Genomic DNA, 16,809 nt, shown 5'->3' with positions numbered 1-16,809 from the left:
TGTGCTTTAATCCATTAATATTACTATTTATTTTCCTGCTCAAATTGTCCCATACTTGGTCTCTGTGATCTCCTTCAACTTGGCCTGTGTCCTTTGAACATGCCTCCATTTTTTTGTTTTTTTCAAGATAGGGTCTTGCTTTGTTGCCCAGGCCAGAGTGCAGTGGTGCAAACATAGCTCACTGTAGCCTTGACCTCCTGGGCTCAGGTGATCCTACTGCCTACTCCCTACTGCCTCAGCCTCCCATGTAGCTGGGACTACAGGCATGCACCACCACGCCCGGCTAATTTTTTGTATTTTTAGTAGAGACGGGGTTGCACCATGTTAGCCAGGATGGTCTTAATCTCCTGACCTCACGATCCACCTGCCTCGGCCTCCCAAAGTTCTGGGATTACAGGTGTGAGCCACTGCGCCCGGCCCAGCTAATTTTTTTGTTGTTGTTGTTAATTTTTTGTAGTGACGGGGTCTCACTTTGGTGCCCAGGCTGGTCTCAAACTCCTGGGCTCAATCGATCTGCTGCCTCAGCCTCCTGTGGGATATGATGAGGTTTCTCTTCAAATAGCCTGATCAATCCTTTATTCTTTAATTCATAGTACTCCCCCACAACCTTTTCTCTCTTTTTTTCCTTTCTGCCTTTGTTACATGCCGGGACACACCACAGTACCAGGCTTATCAGTACCAGCTCACATTCCTTTCCTTATCTGGAAAGAAGACTAGCTTTCCTTTATTACTACTTCTTTATTTTCTTTATTACTATTTCTTACTATTACTTTCTTACTATTTCTTACTACTACTATTTCTTACTATTACTTTCTTACTATTACTATTCCTTCCCTTATTTGGAAAGAAGACTAGCTCTCTAGCTCATTGCAGACACCCTTCACCTTTTCCCCTCTCTCCCTTATGGGCCCACCTTATCTAAAGAAAGTTCAGATGTTTAGCTGGGCTAATTGTGCAACCCGACCCCGGCCAATGGGAAAAGGGTACAGGGGCAGGACTTGCGTCAGGAATAAAGGCTCTCGTGCCCCTTTGTTCAGGTGTGCTTTCATGGTGACTGGCCAAGGAGAGGCACCCCTCTGCAGAGAAGTAAAATTGCTTTGCTAAGAATCCGTTGTTTGAAAGTTCATTTTCCTTAGGATTTTGAGTGTTATTCCCAACACTCCCAAAGTACTTGGATTAAAGGCGTAGGCCACTGCACCCAGTCTCCCTTCACTTTTGTTCCCTGACTGTCTTGTATCATGAGATGGGCTGGGCTCATGCCTGTAATCCCAGCACTTTGGGAGGTGGAGGCAGTAGGATCACTTGGGCCCAGGAGTTCAAGATCTGCCTGGGCAACATGGTGAGGCTCCATCTCAAAAATAAATAAATAAAATAAAAGATGTTTTGGGCTCATCTTGTATTTTCCCTGGCCCAGTCCTGTAATCAATCATTCTTGGTGGAATCCTGGCTATTATGGAATAACGGTATGTAGAAGCCAAACTCTAGGCACTACTTGCACCCATTTCTATTAGAGTATTACTGCCTTTAGGCCCTCTCACTGGAGAAAAGTAGGGCACATATGTATATCTACAATTAATCTTCGAACAACACAATTTGAATTGTGTAAGTCCACTTATATGCTAATTTTTTTCAGTAAATATACTGGAATTTTTTCTTTCTTTCTTTTGAGACAAAGTCTCACTCTGTCTCCCAGGCTGGAGTACAGTGGCACGATCACAGCTTACTGCAGCCTCAAATTCCTGGGCTCAAGCAATCCTGCTGCCTCAGCCTCCTGAGTAGCTAGAACAACAGGTAAGCTCTACCATATCTGGCTAATTTTTTTTTAAAGCTACATATGTCATGAATGCATAAAATTTATGTAGATCCTAGTCTATTTTATCATTTACTACCATAAAATAAATATGTCTTTTTTTTTTTTTTTTTTTGAGACGGAGTCTCTCTCTGTTGCCCAGGCTGGAGTGCAGTGGCGTGATCTCGGCTCACTGCAAGCTCCGCCTCCTGGGTTCACGCCATTCTCCTGCCTCAGCCTCCCAAGTAGCTGGGACTACAGGCGCCCGCCACCACGCCCGGCTAATTTTTTGTACTTTTTTAGTAGAGATGGGGTTTCACGGTGTTAGCCAGGATGGTCTCAATCTCCTGACCTCGTGATCTGCCTGCCTCGGCCTCCTAAAGTGCTGGGATTACAGGCGTTGAGCCACTGCGCCCGGCCAAATATATATGTCTATTATAAAGTTAAAACTTATCAAAACTTGATGCAGGCTGGATGTGATGGTTCACACTTGTAACCCCACCACTTTGAGAGGCTGAGGCAGGAGGATCACTTGAGGTCAGGAGCTCAAGACCAGCTTGGGCAACATGGCAAGACCCCATCTCCACAAAAAATAAAAATTAGCTGAGCACAGTGGGGTGCACCTGTAGTCCTAGTTGTTCTGGAGGCTGAGGCGGGAGGATTGCTTGAGCCTAGGAAGCTGAGGCTGCAGTGAGCTGTGCTCATACTACTGCACTCCAGGCTGGGTGACAGAGTGAGACCCAGTCTAAAAAAAAAAACAAAAAACCTCGCACACAAACACAGACAGTACACAGCATCATTCACAGCCCAAGAGAAATGGAAACAAATACAAAGATGCAATATTATTTGTTTTTGTTTTTTTGAGACAGGTTCTTGCTCTGTCACCCAGGCTAGAGTGTAGTGACACAATCTCAGCTCACTGCAACTTCTGCCTCCCAGGTTCCAGCAATCCTCCCACCTCAGTCGCCCTGGGAGCTGGGACTACAGACGCATGCCACCACACCCAGCTAATTTTTATATTTACCACACCCGGCTATTTTTTATATTTTTAGTAGAGACAGGGTTTTACCATGTTGGTCAGGCTGATCTTGAACTCCTGATTTCAGGTGATCCACCTGCCTAGGCCTCCCAAAGTGCTAGAATTACAGGCGTGAGCCACCACACCTGGCCTAAAGATGCAGTATTAAATCATAACTGCATAAAATTCACTTCAGTACACACTGTACTACTGTAATAATTTCATAGCCACCTCTTGTCGATACTATGGTGAGCTCAAATGTTGCAAGTATCTGCTTAAAAACTCTGTGATGTTAATCATCTTCCAGTGAGCAGTTCATCTCTCCAGTAAATTGCATACGGCAGACCGGGCGTGGTGGCTCACACCTGTAATCCCAGCGCTTTGGAGACCGAGGTGGGTGAATTACTTGAGGTCAGGAGCTTGAGACCAGCCTGACCAACATGGGGAAACCCCGTCTCTACTAAAGATACAAAATTAGCCAGGCATGGTGGTGCATGCCTATAATCCCAGCTACTTGGGAGGCTTAGGCAAGAGAATCGCTTGAACCTGGGGAGGCGGAGGTTCCAGTGAGTCGAGATCACGCCACTGCATGCCAGCCTGGGCAACAAGAGTGAAACTCTGTCTCAAAAAAAAAAAAAAAAAAAAAAAAATTGCATATGGCAGCAAGAAGTGATCTCTTCTGGTTCCTCAGGTATTTTTTTAATGTCTAAAGCGGTATCATAAACCTTACATAACACCATGGGACCCATAATGAAGTGCCACTAGTGATGCTGGAAGTGTTCCCAAGAAGCAGAAAAAAGTCATACAAGAAAAGTCAAATTGCCTCATATGTACCATGGACGGAGGTCTGCAGCTGTGGTTGCCTGCCGTTTTACATGATTCATCATGTAAACTTATGGTATCGATAAATACAGCACAATACTGAATATGTATTTTCCTTATGATTTTCTTAATAACATTTCTTCTAGCTTGACTGCAAAAATACAGTAAAAAATACACATAACATAAAAAATATATGTATTAAAGCTCGACGCGGTGGCTCACACCTGTAATCCCAGCACTTTGGGAGGCCGAGGTGGACAGATCACTTGAGGTCAGGAGACTGAGACCAGCCTGGCCAACATGGTGAAACCCCATCTCTACTAAAAATACAAAAATTAGCCAGGTGCAATATTGCACCCCTGTAGTCTCAGCTACTTGGGAGGCTAAGGTCGGAAAATCACTTGAACCCAGCAGGTGGAGGTTGCAGTGAGCCGAGATCGCACCACCACACTCCATCCTGGGCCACAGAGCAAGGCTCTGTCAAAAACAAAACAAAACAAAACAAACTGTTATGTTACTTGTAAGGCTTCTGGTCCACAGTAGGCTCTAAGTGTTTAAGTTTGGAGGCAAAACTTACATATGCAGATTTCTGACTGCACGGGGGTTGTCATCCCTAACCCCCACGTTGTTCAAGGGTCAATGGTGTGTGTGTATATATATATATACATATATATGTCAAAACTGAATGAGATAGTCCATGCAAACCAGTCAGAACAACACTTAGCATGTTATATGGTTTGAATGTGCCCCTCCTAATTCATGTGTTGGAAATATAATCCCCAACATGACAGTGTTGGAAGGTGGAGTCTAATGGGAGGTGTTTAGGTTATGAGGGCTTCACCCTCACAAATATATATATATATATATATATTTTTGAGATGCAGTCTCGCTCTGTCGCCTAGGCTGGAGTGCAGTGGCATGATGTTAGCTCACTGCAACCTCCACCTCCTGGGTTCGAGCAATTCAGTGCCTCAGCCTCCCAAGTAGCTGGGATTACAGGTGCCTGCCACCACACCTGGCTAATTTTTCTATTTTTTAGTAGAGACGGGGTTTCACCATCTTTTTTTTAAAAAACAAAAATAGATGGAGTCTTGCTCTGTCGCCCAGGCTGGAGTGCAGTGGCACGATCTCGGCTCACTGCAACCTCCGGCTCCCAGGTTCAAGTGATTCTCCCGCCTCAGCCTCCTAAGTAGCTGGGATTACAGGCACGCGTCACCACACCTGGCTAATTTTTTGTATTTTTAGTAGAGACGGGGTTTCACCATATTGGCCAGGCTGGTCTCGAACTCCTGACCTTGTGATCTGCCCGCCTCGGCTTCCCAAAGTGCTGGGATTATAGGTGTGAGCCACCGTGCCTGACCCCTCACGAATATATTCATACCATTATAAAAAGGGCTCTGGGGAGTGGGTTCACTTGTGCCCTTCTGCCTTCTGCCCTGTGACAATGCAGCAAGAAGGCCCTTGCCAGTTACTGGTGCATTGATTTGGGACTTCCCAGTCTCCAGAAAAAAATGTGAGCCAATAAATTTCTATTCATTATAAATATCCAGTCTCAGGCATTCAGTTATAACAGCATAATTTTTCTCAGTTCATTTTCTATACATCGTATTTCCATTGTTGAGCTCATATCACATATTCACTTCTCTGTCCTGCTTTTTAAAATTTAGCATTACAGTAAGTGTATTAGAAACCTTTGTAGGCCAGACGTGATGGCTCACGCCTGTAATCCCAACACTTTGTAGGCCGAAGCAGGTGGATCATCAGGTCAGGAGTTTGAGACCAGCCTGACCAACACGGTGAAACTCCGTCTCTACTAAAAATACAAAAAAAAAAAAAAAAAAAAAAAAAAAAAAGCCAGGCGTGGTGGCATGCGCCTGTAATCCCAGCTGCTCAGGAGGCTGAGGCAGGAGAATTGCTTGAACTGAGGAGGTTGCAGTGAGCCGAGATAGTGCCACTGTATTCCAGCCTGGGTGACAGAATGAGACTCCGTCTCAAAAAAACAAAAAAACCTTTGTAAACAATTTTTTTTGAGATAGGGTTTGCTGTGTTGCACAGGCTGAAGTGCAGCGGCAGGATCATAGCTTACTGCAGCCTCAAACTTCTAGGTTCAAACAATCCTCCTGCCCCAGCCTTCTGAGTAGCTGGGACTACAGGCAGTGCCACCACACTTGGCCTTGTATCTATCTTGATTTACTATTCCCCTATTGTTAGATATTGTGATACTTGTAACTTATTCCACTAATTAACAACAACAACAACAACACATACTCCCCTGGCAAATCTAGGTTAAATCAACTTTCTGGTTACTCCATTCATGTAACCACAGAAATAAAAATGGCCTGAGAAAAACACAGAAACATGCTGACTACTCTTACGTTCAACTCATGACTACTAACCTGAAGTGGACCTTCGTACTCCCAAGTCTATTCATTTTCTTCTAGGCAATTATGTCACACCTATCCTCTGCTCATAACACCACGACCTTCTTCCCAAACTCACTCTCAGTTAAAGGCTTTCCCTTCCTATTGAGGAAACAGACGCAGACAAAAGAGAACTTTCAGCTGCCCCAAGCTCTATATTTACCTGCACTAGTTGCATCTATGCCCATACATACACTCTGCCTTTTTTTTTTGCTACTGTGGATAAACTGTCCATGTTCTGATAAAGCCATCTCCTCCCCGTGTACCAGATCACGTACTCTCTTACCTACTAAAGGCACTGCTCCAACAACTGTTCCCTCTTCCTTCTGCATCATCAGCTTTTCCCTCTCTGATCATTCCTACTCAACACAGACACACATAATGCTGCCCATCTTAAAAGAAATACATTATGTAAATTCATCATCTCTAATCTCTGTCATTCCATTTTCTTAAAAACCTATTCCAAGCAAGCTTTTGCCCCTACCATCTTCTGAAACAGCTTTGTCAAGGTTACCAGTGACTATGACATCAATAAATCCAGTAGTTAATCTGCAGTTGACCTCTCCTTTGTTTTTGAAACACTCTCTTTATTTAGGGTCCATTTAGCTCCTTTATTCACTTTCTGCCCCAATGACTGCTTCTTAATTTCTTCTACTGGTTCTTCATCCTCCTAGCCTCTAAATGCTGGACTGTCTCAGGTCTTGGTCTTCAAACTGCTTCTCTTCTCCATCTACACTCACTCCAATCTCATGGCTTTAAGAGCTGTCTACACGCTGAGTATTAAATCCTAAATGTGTATATCTTTAGCTGACATCCTCTCCCTTGAACTCCGCACTCACATAACCAACAATCTAAACCTCTCCCTCCCATATGCTACCCCATCTCAGTAAATGGCAACTTCATTCTTCTAGTTGCTCAAGTCAAAAAGCCTTGTAAGGCCGGGCGTGGTGGCTCACGCCTGTAATCCCAGCATTTTGGGAGGCCGAGGCAGGCAGATCACTTGAGGCCAGAAGTTCAAGACCAGCCTGGACAACACGGCAAAACCCCATCTCTACTAAAAATACAAAAATTAGCCAAGCGTTGTGACCCTGGGAGGCGGAGCTTGCAGTGAACCGAGATCGTGCCACTGCACTCCAGCCTGGGCGACAGAGCGAGACTCTGCCTCAAAAAAAAAAAAAAAAAATTAGCCAGGCGTGGTGGTGCACACCTGTAATCCTAGATAGGTGGCTGAGGCATGAGAATTGCTTGAACCTGGGAGGCAGAGGTTGCAGTGAGCCAAGATCACGTCACTGCACACCAACCTGGGTGACAGAGCCAACACAGCAAGACTGTCAAAAAAAAAAAAAAAAAAAAAGCCTTGTAATCATTCTCATCTCAGATTCCTTTACTAACCCTATAATCCAATCGATCCATCAGCATTCCTGTAAAAGCTCTACTTTGAAAATATATCCTGAATCGTTTTATCACCACTTCCCCTGCTATCCCTCCAGTCCAATCTACTTGGTATTACTGTATTAGCCACTGAACTAGTATCCCTGCTTCTCTCCGTGCCTCTTATAGTCTCTGCTCAACACAGTCACCAGTGTATCTTTTAAAACGTCAGACCATGTCACTCCCATGCTCAAAACCCAATGGCTTTCAAGTTCATTCACACTGAAGTTCAAGTTTTTGCCATGATCTACGAGGCTCTAGAGATCAGTGCTTCTCAAGCTTATAATTGCATCCAAATTGCGTAGGGGAATCTTCTTAAAATACAGATTTCCTGATTCAGCAGCTTTGACATCCTGCATTTCTAATAAGCTCCCAGATCATGAGATCATGATATTAACACTGCTGATCTGAGGATCACATCTTGAGGAGCAAGATTCTAGAATAATCTGTACCACTTCCTACCTCATCTCTTTTTCCTAGCTTACTGCACTCCAACTCTATTGGCATTTGCCCACCTCAAGGCCTTTGCATAGGCTTTTCTGTTTGCTTGGAATGCCCTTCCCTAACAATCTGCATAGTTTATCTCCTTACTTTATTAAGGTCTCTGCTCAAACGTGACGTAACAGCAAGCCTTCTCTGATGAGCCAACATCAAATGGCAGGTCCTACTATCTTCCTCTTTATATTATTTATTTTTAAGCTTTGTATAATTAATTTTAGAGACTATGTTGCCCAGGCTGGTCTTGAACTCCTGGCCTTAACAATCCTCCTGCCTCTGCCTCCCAAGTGGTTGGGATTACAGGGACAAGCCACCATTCCCAGTACACTTCTTTTTTTTTCTTTTTTGAAACAGGGTCTAGCTCTGTGGCCCAGGTTGCAGTGCAGTGGCATGATCATGGCTCACTGCAGCCTCTGCCTCCTGGGCTCAAGCAGTTCTCCCACCCCAGCCTCCCAAGTAGCTGGAACTACAGGTGTGCACCACCACGCCTGGCTAACTTTTTTGTAATTTTGGTAGAGATGGGGTTTCACCATGTTGGCCAGGCCGGTCTCAAACCCCTGAGCTTGAGCAATCCAACCACCTCGGCTTTCCAAAGTGCTAGGATTACAGGTGTGAGCCACTGCGCCTGGCCACACTGTCTTCTTTATTTTTCTCTTTGGCTCTTACAATCATCTGACATACAGTGGTCCTCACCAATCTGTGTTCTCACTTTATGGGGTTTCAGTTACCCGTGGTCAATCTCAAGTCTGAAAATATTAAATGAAATATTCCAGAAATAGGCTGGGCACAGTAGCTTACGCCTGTAATCCCAGAACTTTGGGAGGCCGAGTTGGGCAGATCACCTGAGGTCAGGAGTTCGAGACCAGCCTGGCCAACATGGTGAAACCCCGGCTCTACTAAAAAATACAAAAAAAATTAGCTGGACGTGGTGGTGGGCACCTGTAATTCCAGCCACTTGGGAGGCTGAAGCAGGAGAATTGCTTGAACCCGGGAGGTGGAGGTTGCAGTGAGCCGATATCTTGCCACTGCACTCCAACCTGGGCGACAGAGCAAAACTCCGTCTCCAGAACAATTTAAAAAAACCCCAAAAATTAGCCAGGCGTGGTGGCACTTACCTGTAGTCCCAGCTACTTGGGAAGCTGAGGCAGGAGAATTGCTTGAGCCTAGGAGGTGGAGGTTGCAGTGGGCTGAGATTGAGCCACTGCACTCCAGCCTGGGCAACAAAGCAAGACTCTTATCTTAAAAAAATAAAAAGAAAGAAAGAAATATTCCAGAGATAAACAATTCATAAATTGTATGTTGTGTGCCATTCTGAGTAGCATAAAATCTGGTGCTGCCCTGCCGCCTCCTGCCTGGGATGTGAATCATCCCTTTGCCCAACATATCCACACTGTATATGCAACCCTACTCACCCATTAGTAGCCACCTTGGTTATCAGATCAACTGTTGCAGGGCTCTGTTCAAGGAACTTTTATTTTACTTAATAATGGCCCCAAAGTACAAGGGTAGTGATGCTGGCATAGTTACAATTGCTCTATTTTATTAATACTGTTGTTAAACAGGCCAGGCGCGGTGGCTCACACCTGTAATCCCAGCACTTTGGGAGGCCGAGGTGGGCAGATCACAAGGTCAGGAGATCGAGACCATCCTGGCCAACATGGTGAAACCCATCTCTACTAAAATACAAAAAATTAGCTGGGTGTGGTGGCAAACGCCTGTAGTTCCAGCTACTTGGGAGGCTGAGGCAGAGGAATCTCTTGAACCTGGGAGGTGGAGGTTGCAGTGAGCTGAGATCACACCACTGCACTCCAGCCTGGTGACAAAGCAAGACTCCGTCTCAAACAAACAAACAAAAAAATTGTTGTTAATCTCTTATTGTATCTAATTTGTAAATTAAACATTACCATAGGTACGCAGGTAGAGGGAAAAAACCATAGTATATATAGGGTTTGGTACTATTCCATTTTCAGGCATCTAATAAGGGTCTTGGAATATATCTCCTGGGATAAGGGGTCCTACTGTACTACATATTTGCTTGTTTATTACTTGTTGAGAACCTTGAAAGGAAGAACTTTGTCATTTTGTCTGTTTTGTTTACTGTTGTATTACCAATGCTTAGAACAATGCCTGGCACACAGCATATGATCAGTAAATACTTGCTAAATGAATTAAATGATTTGATCTTACTTATAGAAGTCATATTCAGGGTTCTAAACACCAAAATCATCAAAGCAATGCAATTGTTTTAAAAAGGACTCTTGGCTGGGTGCAGTGGCTCACGGCTGTAATCTCAGCACTTTGGGAGGCTGAGGTGGGCAGATCGCTTGAGCTCGGGAGTTTGAGACCAGCCTGGGCAACATGGCAAAACCTCGTTGCTACAAATAACACAAAATTAGCAGTGCATGGTGGCACATGCCTGTACTCCCAGCTACTCGGGAGGCTGAGCCTGAGAGGTTGAGCCCGTCTCCGCCGGGACGGAGCCACTGCACTCCAGCCTGGGCAACAAAATGAGACCCTGTCTCCAAAAAATAAAAGACTCTTTAAAAAAAAAAAGTGGCTGGGCGCGGTGGTTCACGCCTGTAATCCCAGCACTTTGGGAGGTCAAGGTGGGTGGATCATGAGGTCAGGAGTTCGAGACCAGCCTGACCAACATGGTGAAACCCTGTCTCAACTAAAAATACAAAAATTAGCCAGGCATGGTGGCATGTGCCTGTAATCCCAGCTACTCAGGAGGCTGAGGTAGGAGAATCACTTGAACCCGGGAGGCGGAGGCTGCAGTGAGCTGAGATTGTGCCACTGCACTCCAGCCTGGGTGACAGAAGGAGACTCAGTCTCAAAAAAAAAAAAAAAAAAAAAAAAAGGTGACAGGAACAAGATCATGTCCTTTGCAGGGACATGGATGGAGCTGGTACTCCATCCATTATCCTTAGCAAACTAACGCAAGAACAGAAAACCAAACACTGCATGTTCTTACTTATAAGTGGGAGCTGAACAATGAGATCACATGGACACAGGGAGGGGAACAACACAATGGAGCCTGTTAGGGGGTGGAATGGGGGGAGGGGGAGCATAAGAAAATAACTAATACATGCTGGGCTTAATACCCAGGTGATGGGTTGATAGGTGCAGCAAACCACCACAGCACGTTTATCTATGCAACAAACTTGCACATCCTGTACATGTACTCTGGAACTTAAAAAAAAAAAAGGTGACCATTTAAAAAAATGATGCATCATTATAATAAGTGAAGAGTAATTTGTCATAGTATGCAGCATGTTCAATTGGTGACACATATATCCACAAGATATGGACAGAATAGTATACCTGTGGACACTGTTGGTTTGCCATCCATTAGCCAACCTCCACACTCTGCCTTCTTCCTTGATTACCAAATGGTTGATATGCTCAAGTTTAGGGAGCCTCCTAGGTAATAATCTTGATCAGTTTAACCAGTCTGGGTAATTCTATTTCTCTTACCTGTACAGTCCTGTGCCCTGTAACATTTTGGTGAACAATAGACCACATATGCGACAGTGGTGTCATAAAAATATAATACAGCTGAAAAATTCCCATCGTCTACTGACTTCTTGGTGACCTTGACCCTGTGTAGGCCTAGGCCAATGTGTGAGTGTGTTTTAGTTTTTAACAAAAAAGTCTGGCCGGGCATGGTGGCTCATGCCTACAATCCCAGCACTTTGGCACATGTCTGTGGTCCCAACTACTTGGGAGGCTGAGGTGGGAGGACTGCTTGAGCCTGGGAGGTTGAGGCTGCAGTGAGCTGTGATCAGGCCACTGCACTCCAGCCTGCAATCCCAGCACTTTGGGAGGCTGAGGCGGGAAGACTGCTCGAGCCCAGAAGTTCGAGACCAGCCTGGGTAACATAAGGAGGCACTGTTTCTACAGAAAATTAAAAAATTAGCCAGGTATGGTGGTGCATGTCTGTGATCCCAGCTGCTTGGGAGGCTGAGGTGAGAGGATTGCTTGAGTCTGGGAAGTTGAGGCTGCAGTGAGCCGTGATCATGCCACTGGACTCCAGCCTGGGCAAGAGAGTCTTTACCTTGTCTTTCAAAATAAAATAAAGAACAAAAAGTACAAGATAGAAAATTCCTTTTTTTACTTCTGGACATTAGAGCAAGAAGCTGCCATCTAGCCTGGTGCGGTGGCTCACGCCTATAATCCCAACACCTTGGGAGGCCGAGGTGGGTGGATCATGTGAGGTCAGGAGTTCAAGACCAGCCTGGCCAACATGGTGAAATCCCGTCTCTACTAAAAATACAAAAATTAGCCGGGCGGTAGTGGCATGCGCCTGTAATCCTAGCTACTTGGGAGGCTGAAGCAGGAGAATCGCTTGAGCCTGGGGAGGCGGAGGTTGTGGTGAGCCAATATCGCACCACTGCACTCCAGTCTGGGCAACAGAGTGAGACCCTGACTCAAAAAAAAAAAAAAAAGAAAAGCAAAAAGAAGCTGCCATCTAGCAACCATGAAAGAAAGGCCAAGAGGAGACAAGCTGGGACCATATTGTCGAGCTGCTGCATTAACCAACCCTTCTTCTTGTAGGTGATAACAAATGAATTGGTTATAATCTCTATATTTACAGACGAGGAAACCAAGGCACCGAGAGAATTAAGTAACTTGTCTAAGGTCAGAGTGGTAGAACCAGGATTCAAATCCAGGCAGCCTGGCTCCAGTCTTTAATCTCCATACCTCTCCAAAGCAACCTAACTGCTACAAGATCGCTTCCAACAAGTACAAGGACATTATGAAGTCTTTCTGGTAATGCGAAAGGTGCTTTTGATCATTTACAGGTTTCAGTAGGTGACTGCACTGTACATATATTGCTCAGTGTTGCAGTGGTACATATATATTATGGGTTTTTTTCCCCATAATTGCACATCTTGGAAGGAAGATACCTAGACTCTAAAAAGGTATTACCAAAAACAGGTCGGGTCAAGTCCCAGACATTCTGAAAAAGCGATCCCCTCCTATAACTCTTAAATCCACCAGGACTTAATTTTGACACATGGTAAGGGGTAAAGATGGAAAATAACTTTTCCCCAAAGAGTAATCACATACACCAAGACTGTTTTTGACTAATCCAGAAAAGGAAGTTAATGAATGTACTCTTTGGGTCATACATCCCACGCAATTTTAGGATAAAACAGCAAAATGGGAAAAACATGTTTCTTGCTCTTATGATGCTTCCTGGTGTAGTGGAACAGAAATGACAATGTAGCAATTCCATGTGAGATGGTCCTTTGAAAGAGTTAGGTACAGTGACAGCTATGGAGTCTTACCTCTAAGCTGTGGTGGAAGATGTTTGATGGACAGTACCTCTTGCACAACATACTGATTCACCCCTCCACTTTTCAACAACTCCTCTGGGGATAATGGCAGATGGAACTCATACATTTGGGGAGCCATTCTACTCCTACAGGCTCACAGGGCTACAAACCAAACAGTGAAAAGGTCAGGGTCTATATTCAAGACCTGTCTTCGTATCTGGTTCTATTACTTTCCCATCCCCAACATATATAATGGCTTTTAGTTTTATAGCAAGCTAGTAACATTATCTTACGGGATCTGAGATTGACCCCGGACTAGAAACTAATTCTAGTAGTGACTTTGGCACTTGATCTTCACACTTAAACCCCTGGGCTTTATCTGTAAAAACAGGGTTACTAAACTGATTACTTCACGAAGTTGCTCTGATGATCAAACAAATCAAGCAGTACGAAGGTGTTTAAAGAACTATAAAGTGGCATATTAATGTGCAAAGTATTATTATTTCCATTTTTATGTGCAAAGCTCCTTAAGTATAGAGAGAATGGTCTGATCTCATCTGAAGCCAGAACAGTGCCCCAGCATGGGCTAGTGGGCTTCCTGCACCAGAATGGTAAGAGCATTAACAATGATATTTATCCTGTGCCAAGTCTGTTAGGCTATTTGCATGTATCATATCTGATCTAAGTCTCCTAACCTCAATCCCATGAGGTGCATAATAATACAAATGAGTTTACAGAGCGGAAATTGAAGTAAGAAAGTTAAGCGATTTGCTTAACATCTTCCGTTGCGGATCTGTCAGACTTAACAGTTTCTCCCACATCGCGCCCCAGGGTTATACCTACTAGGCCTACTGTATTTTGCCCAATACTGGGTCACACTGCCATGTACTCGACTTTCCTACTCTTTTACGACCTGCAACACCACATCTTACCTGGGGATCTCGCCCGCGGCTCTGACTCCGGCAGTCAGGCTGAAATGAAAAGGAAAAAACACGCGTGCACAACACGCACCAATTAGCAAGGCAGTTTTCAAGTTGGCGGAGAATCCCGCCAATCCCCGGCAGGCAGAGGCAAAAGGCCGCCTCTGAGTCTGGCAACGCGCGGGCAAAGCCACAAATACCAAGTTCAAATCTCAACGGCTGCAGGGGGGCCAATCGCGACGCTCGCCGGAGCCGCCGACCAATCACAGCGCCGCCCGGGGGCGGGCCAAGGCTCCGGCTCCGGCCCCCCCGCTCCCACCCCCGGCCCGCCTGCGAATCCCTCCTTGGCCGCAAGGTCTCCCTTTGCCCGGTCGGCGGGGAGGAGGCCGTATTTCTGCCGGCCAGAAATGTCGCGTCCCTGGCTGGGCATTCAGTCACCCCCAGGAAAGGAGGCAAGTCCACGCTGGGAGTTAGAAGGCATCGCCTCTAATCCAGGTTTCGCCATCTCCTCCGCTAAGTGACGTCCAACAAGTCACTTCACTTTCAGGGCCTCAAATCTCCTTCCCAGTAGTAAAATAGGGGTAATAAAAACAGCTACAGCGCAAGACTGTTGTGAGGCACAGAGAAAGGGCTTGGTCTTTGGAAGCGGGTTCCAGGTTCTCAACCTTCATTTCCTTCACAGTTGAAGAACGCCAAAGAAAGCGGAAAGGGTGAATTTTCTTGAAATCTCAGTTTTGGTGAATCTTAGCGACGAGTCGCGGACCTCAGCTCGTCCGGCGCTCCAAAACTTCCGGCAGGCGGACCGGAAGCACTGAGGCGGAAAGGGTGGTAGAGGCCCCTCCGGCCGGAACCCGGGGGGCGGGGCTTGTGGCTGTTGTGGATGGGGCGTAGGTGGGCGGCGCGCTCACAGCTGCCTGGGTAAGGCCCAAGATGGCTGCCTTCGCCTTAGTACTCGTGTGAAGTTGGCGGGGACGGTTCCTGTCGTCATCTTCTTGAGGGCCGCTTCTGGCCCTCACTCTTGGGCTTATTTGGTGTGCTGTTGAAGGGGGGAGAATAGAGAAATGGCAGGGAACCTCTTATCCAGGGCAGGTAGGCGCCTGTGGGACTGGGTGCCTCTGGCGTGCAGAAGCTTCTCTCTTGGTAAGTGGCTGATGTAGACACCCCGATAACTGCTTCGTAGTATAATAGGCGGCTCAGATTAATTCTCTCCCTTCCCCATCCCTAGGTGTGCCTAGATTGATCGGTATAAGGCTCACTCTCCCGCCCCCCAAAGTGGTTGATCGTTGGAACGAGAAAAGGGCCATGTTCGGAGTGTATGACAACATCGGGATCCTGGGTAAGACTTGACCTTCGATGTGGTACACAATTTCAGAATGGCAATTACGCTGTAACGACTATCTTTTCCTCCTGTGTAGAGAGTGGTACTGTGCTCAGTAGTAAGAGCAAACACTTATGTAGCTGTTTACATTGTGTTTGGCACTGTTGTGAGTGCCCTCATATAATTTTTACTTCATAAGTAAAAATGAACAGTTTTTCCAAAGTTAATAAATGGCAGTATCAGAATTTTAACCCCAAGCAGTCTGGCTCCAGAGTCTGTGCTGTTGTTCTGTACTGTAATGTGTCTTGTCTATAGGTGCTGCTCAGCAAGATGCAACCGTGGGTTGAAAGCTTAGCTGGTGTAGGATGGATTCTCTTGTCTTGGATCTAATGTGTTCTTTCACATTACACAGGAAACTTTGAAAAGCACCCCAAAGAACTGATCAGGGGGCCCATATGGCTTCGAGGTTGGAAAGGGAATGAATTGCAACGTTGTATCCGAAAGAGGAAAATGGTTGGAAGTAGAATGTTCGCTGATGACCTGCACAACCTTAATAAACGCATCCGCTATCTCTACAAACACTTTAACCGACATGGGAAGTTTCGATAGAAGAGAAAGCTGAGAACTTCGGAAAAGGCTCATCTGTCACCCTGGAGAAGGAAAACTGTACTTTTCCCTGTGAGGAAACGGCTTTGTATTTTCTCTGTAATAAAATGGGGCGTCTTTGGAATTTGATAGCCACATACTTTTGTTTTCCTCTAGATGCTGCCTCTACTCACTCATGTAGACTATGAAGTCTTGACTCATCCTAGATCTTAGGATCTTAGGTTTGGGCTTCACACCACTTGCCTTTTACAGTCTAGCTATACCTAATGCCTTTAAAAAGAAAAGTTGGTGAGAATGTTATTGGCGCTTTTTGACATAATGCTGTTATGTTAATAGTGTTTCTAAAGAGCCTTCCACACTGAAATGAAATATAAGAGAAAAATGGAGTCACACTTCTGTACTACTCTCATAAAATATTTATTAGGCATATTCTCTGAGTAGGTACTATAGGAAAAACAAAAAAGTGTGAGGTGTCCTTTCCATTTAAATATGAAACATTAAGTACCATATGAGTGGTAGAGATGGAGGATACTAAGCCTGACTGGTCATCAGTTTTCTGGGTGTTTTAACATTTCAAAAGCCTAGTCCTAACCCCTAAAGATTGATCAGTAGAGCTGAGTTGAGTCTAGGGCATCTATGTGTTTTGTTCTTTTTTAATAATTTTTAAAAATTACAGATTGGCAGAATGGTGCCCACATGTAATCC

The 16,809-nt window shown here is 45.2% G+C and overlaps 2 protein-coding genes across 2 annotated transcripts in view; one reads left to right on the top strand and one right to left on the bottom strand.

Moving 5' to 3' along the window:
• The window catches only part of NCAPD2 (non-SMC condensin I complex subunit D2), a 37,435-nt gene extending 22,941 nt beyond the window's left edge, over window positions 1-14,494 (bottom strand). The window contains exons 1-2 of the mRNA XM_054444380.2: window positions 14,193-14,494; window positions 13,273-13,422 (exon numbers count right to left, since the gene is read on the bottom strand). Coding sequence (XP_054300355.1) covers window positions 13,273-13,399 — 127 coding nt within the window. The 5' untranslated portion in view covers window positions 13,400-13,422; window positions 14,193-14,494. The remainder of the gene's footprint in view (window positions 1-13,272; window positions 13,423-14,192) is intronic.
• A 555-nt stretch (window positions 14,495-15,049) lies between these two features.
• MRPL51 (mitochondrial ribosomal protein L51) lies at window positions 15,050-16,228 on the top strand. Its single transcript, XM_054444392.2, has 3 exons — window positions 15,050-15,320; window positions 15,406-15,516; window positions 15,911-16,228. The coding sequence occupies exons 1-3, from the start codon at window positions 15,242-15,244 to the stop codon at window positions 16,105-16,107; spliced, it is 387 nt and encodes a 128-aa protein (XP_054300367.1). The 5' UTR covers window positions 15,050-15,241; the 3' UTR covers window positions 16,108-16,228.
• The last annotated feature ends 581 nt before the right edge of the window (window positions 16,229-16,809 follow it).

This window comes from Pongo pygmaeus, chromosome 10 (genome assembly GCF_028885625.2).
Source record: "Pongo pygmaeus isolate AG05252 chromosome 10, NHGRI_mPonPyg2-v2.0_pri, whole genome shotgun sequence".
Classification (NCBI taxonomy): Eukaryota; Metazoa; Chordata; class Mammalia; order Primates; family Hominidae; genus Pongo; species Pongo pygmaeus.
This window is presented reverse-complemented; position numbering and strand designations above follow the sequence as displayed.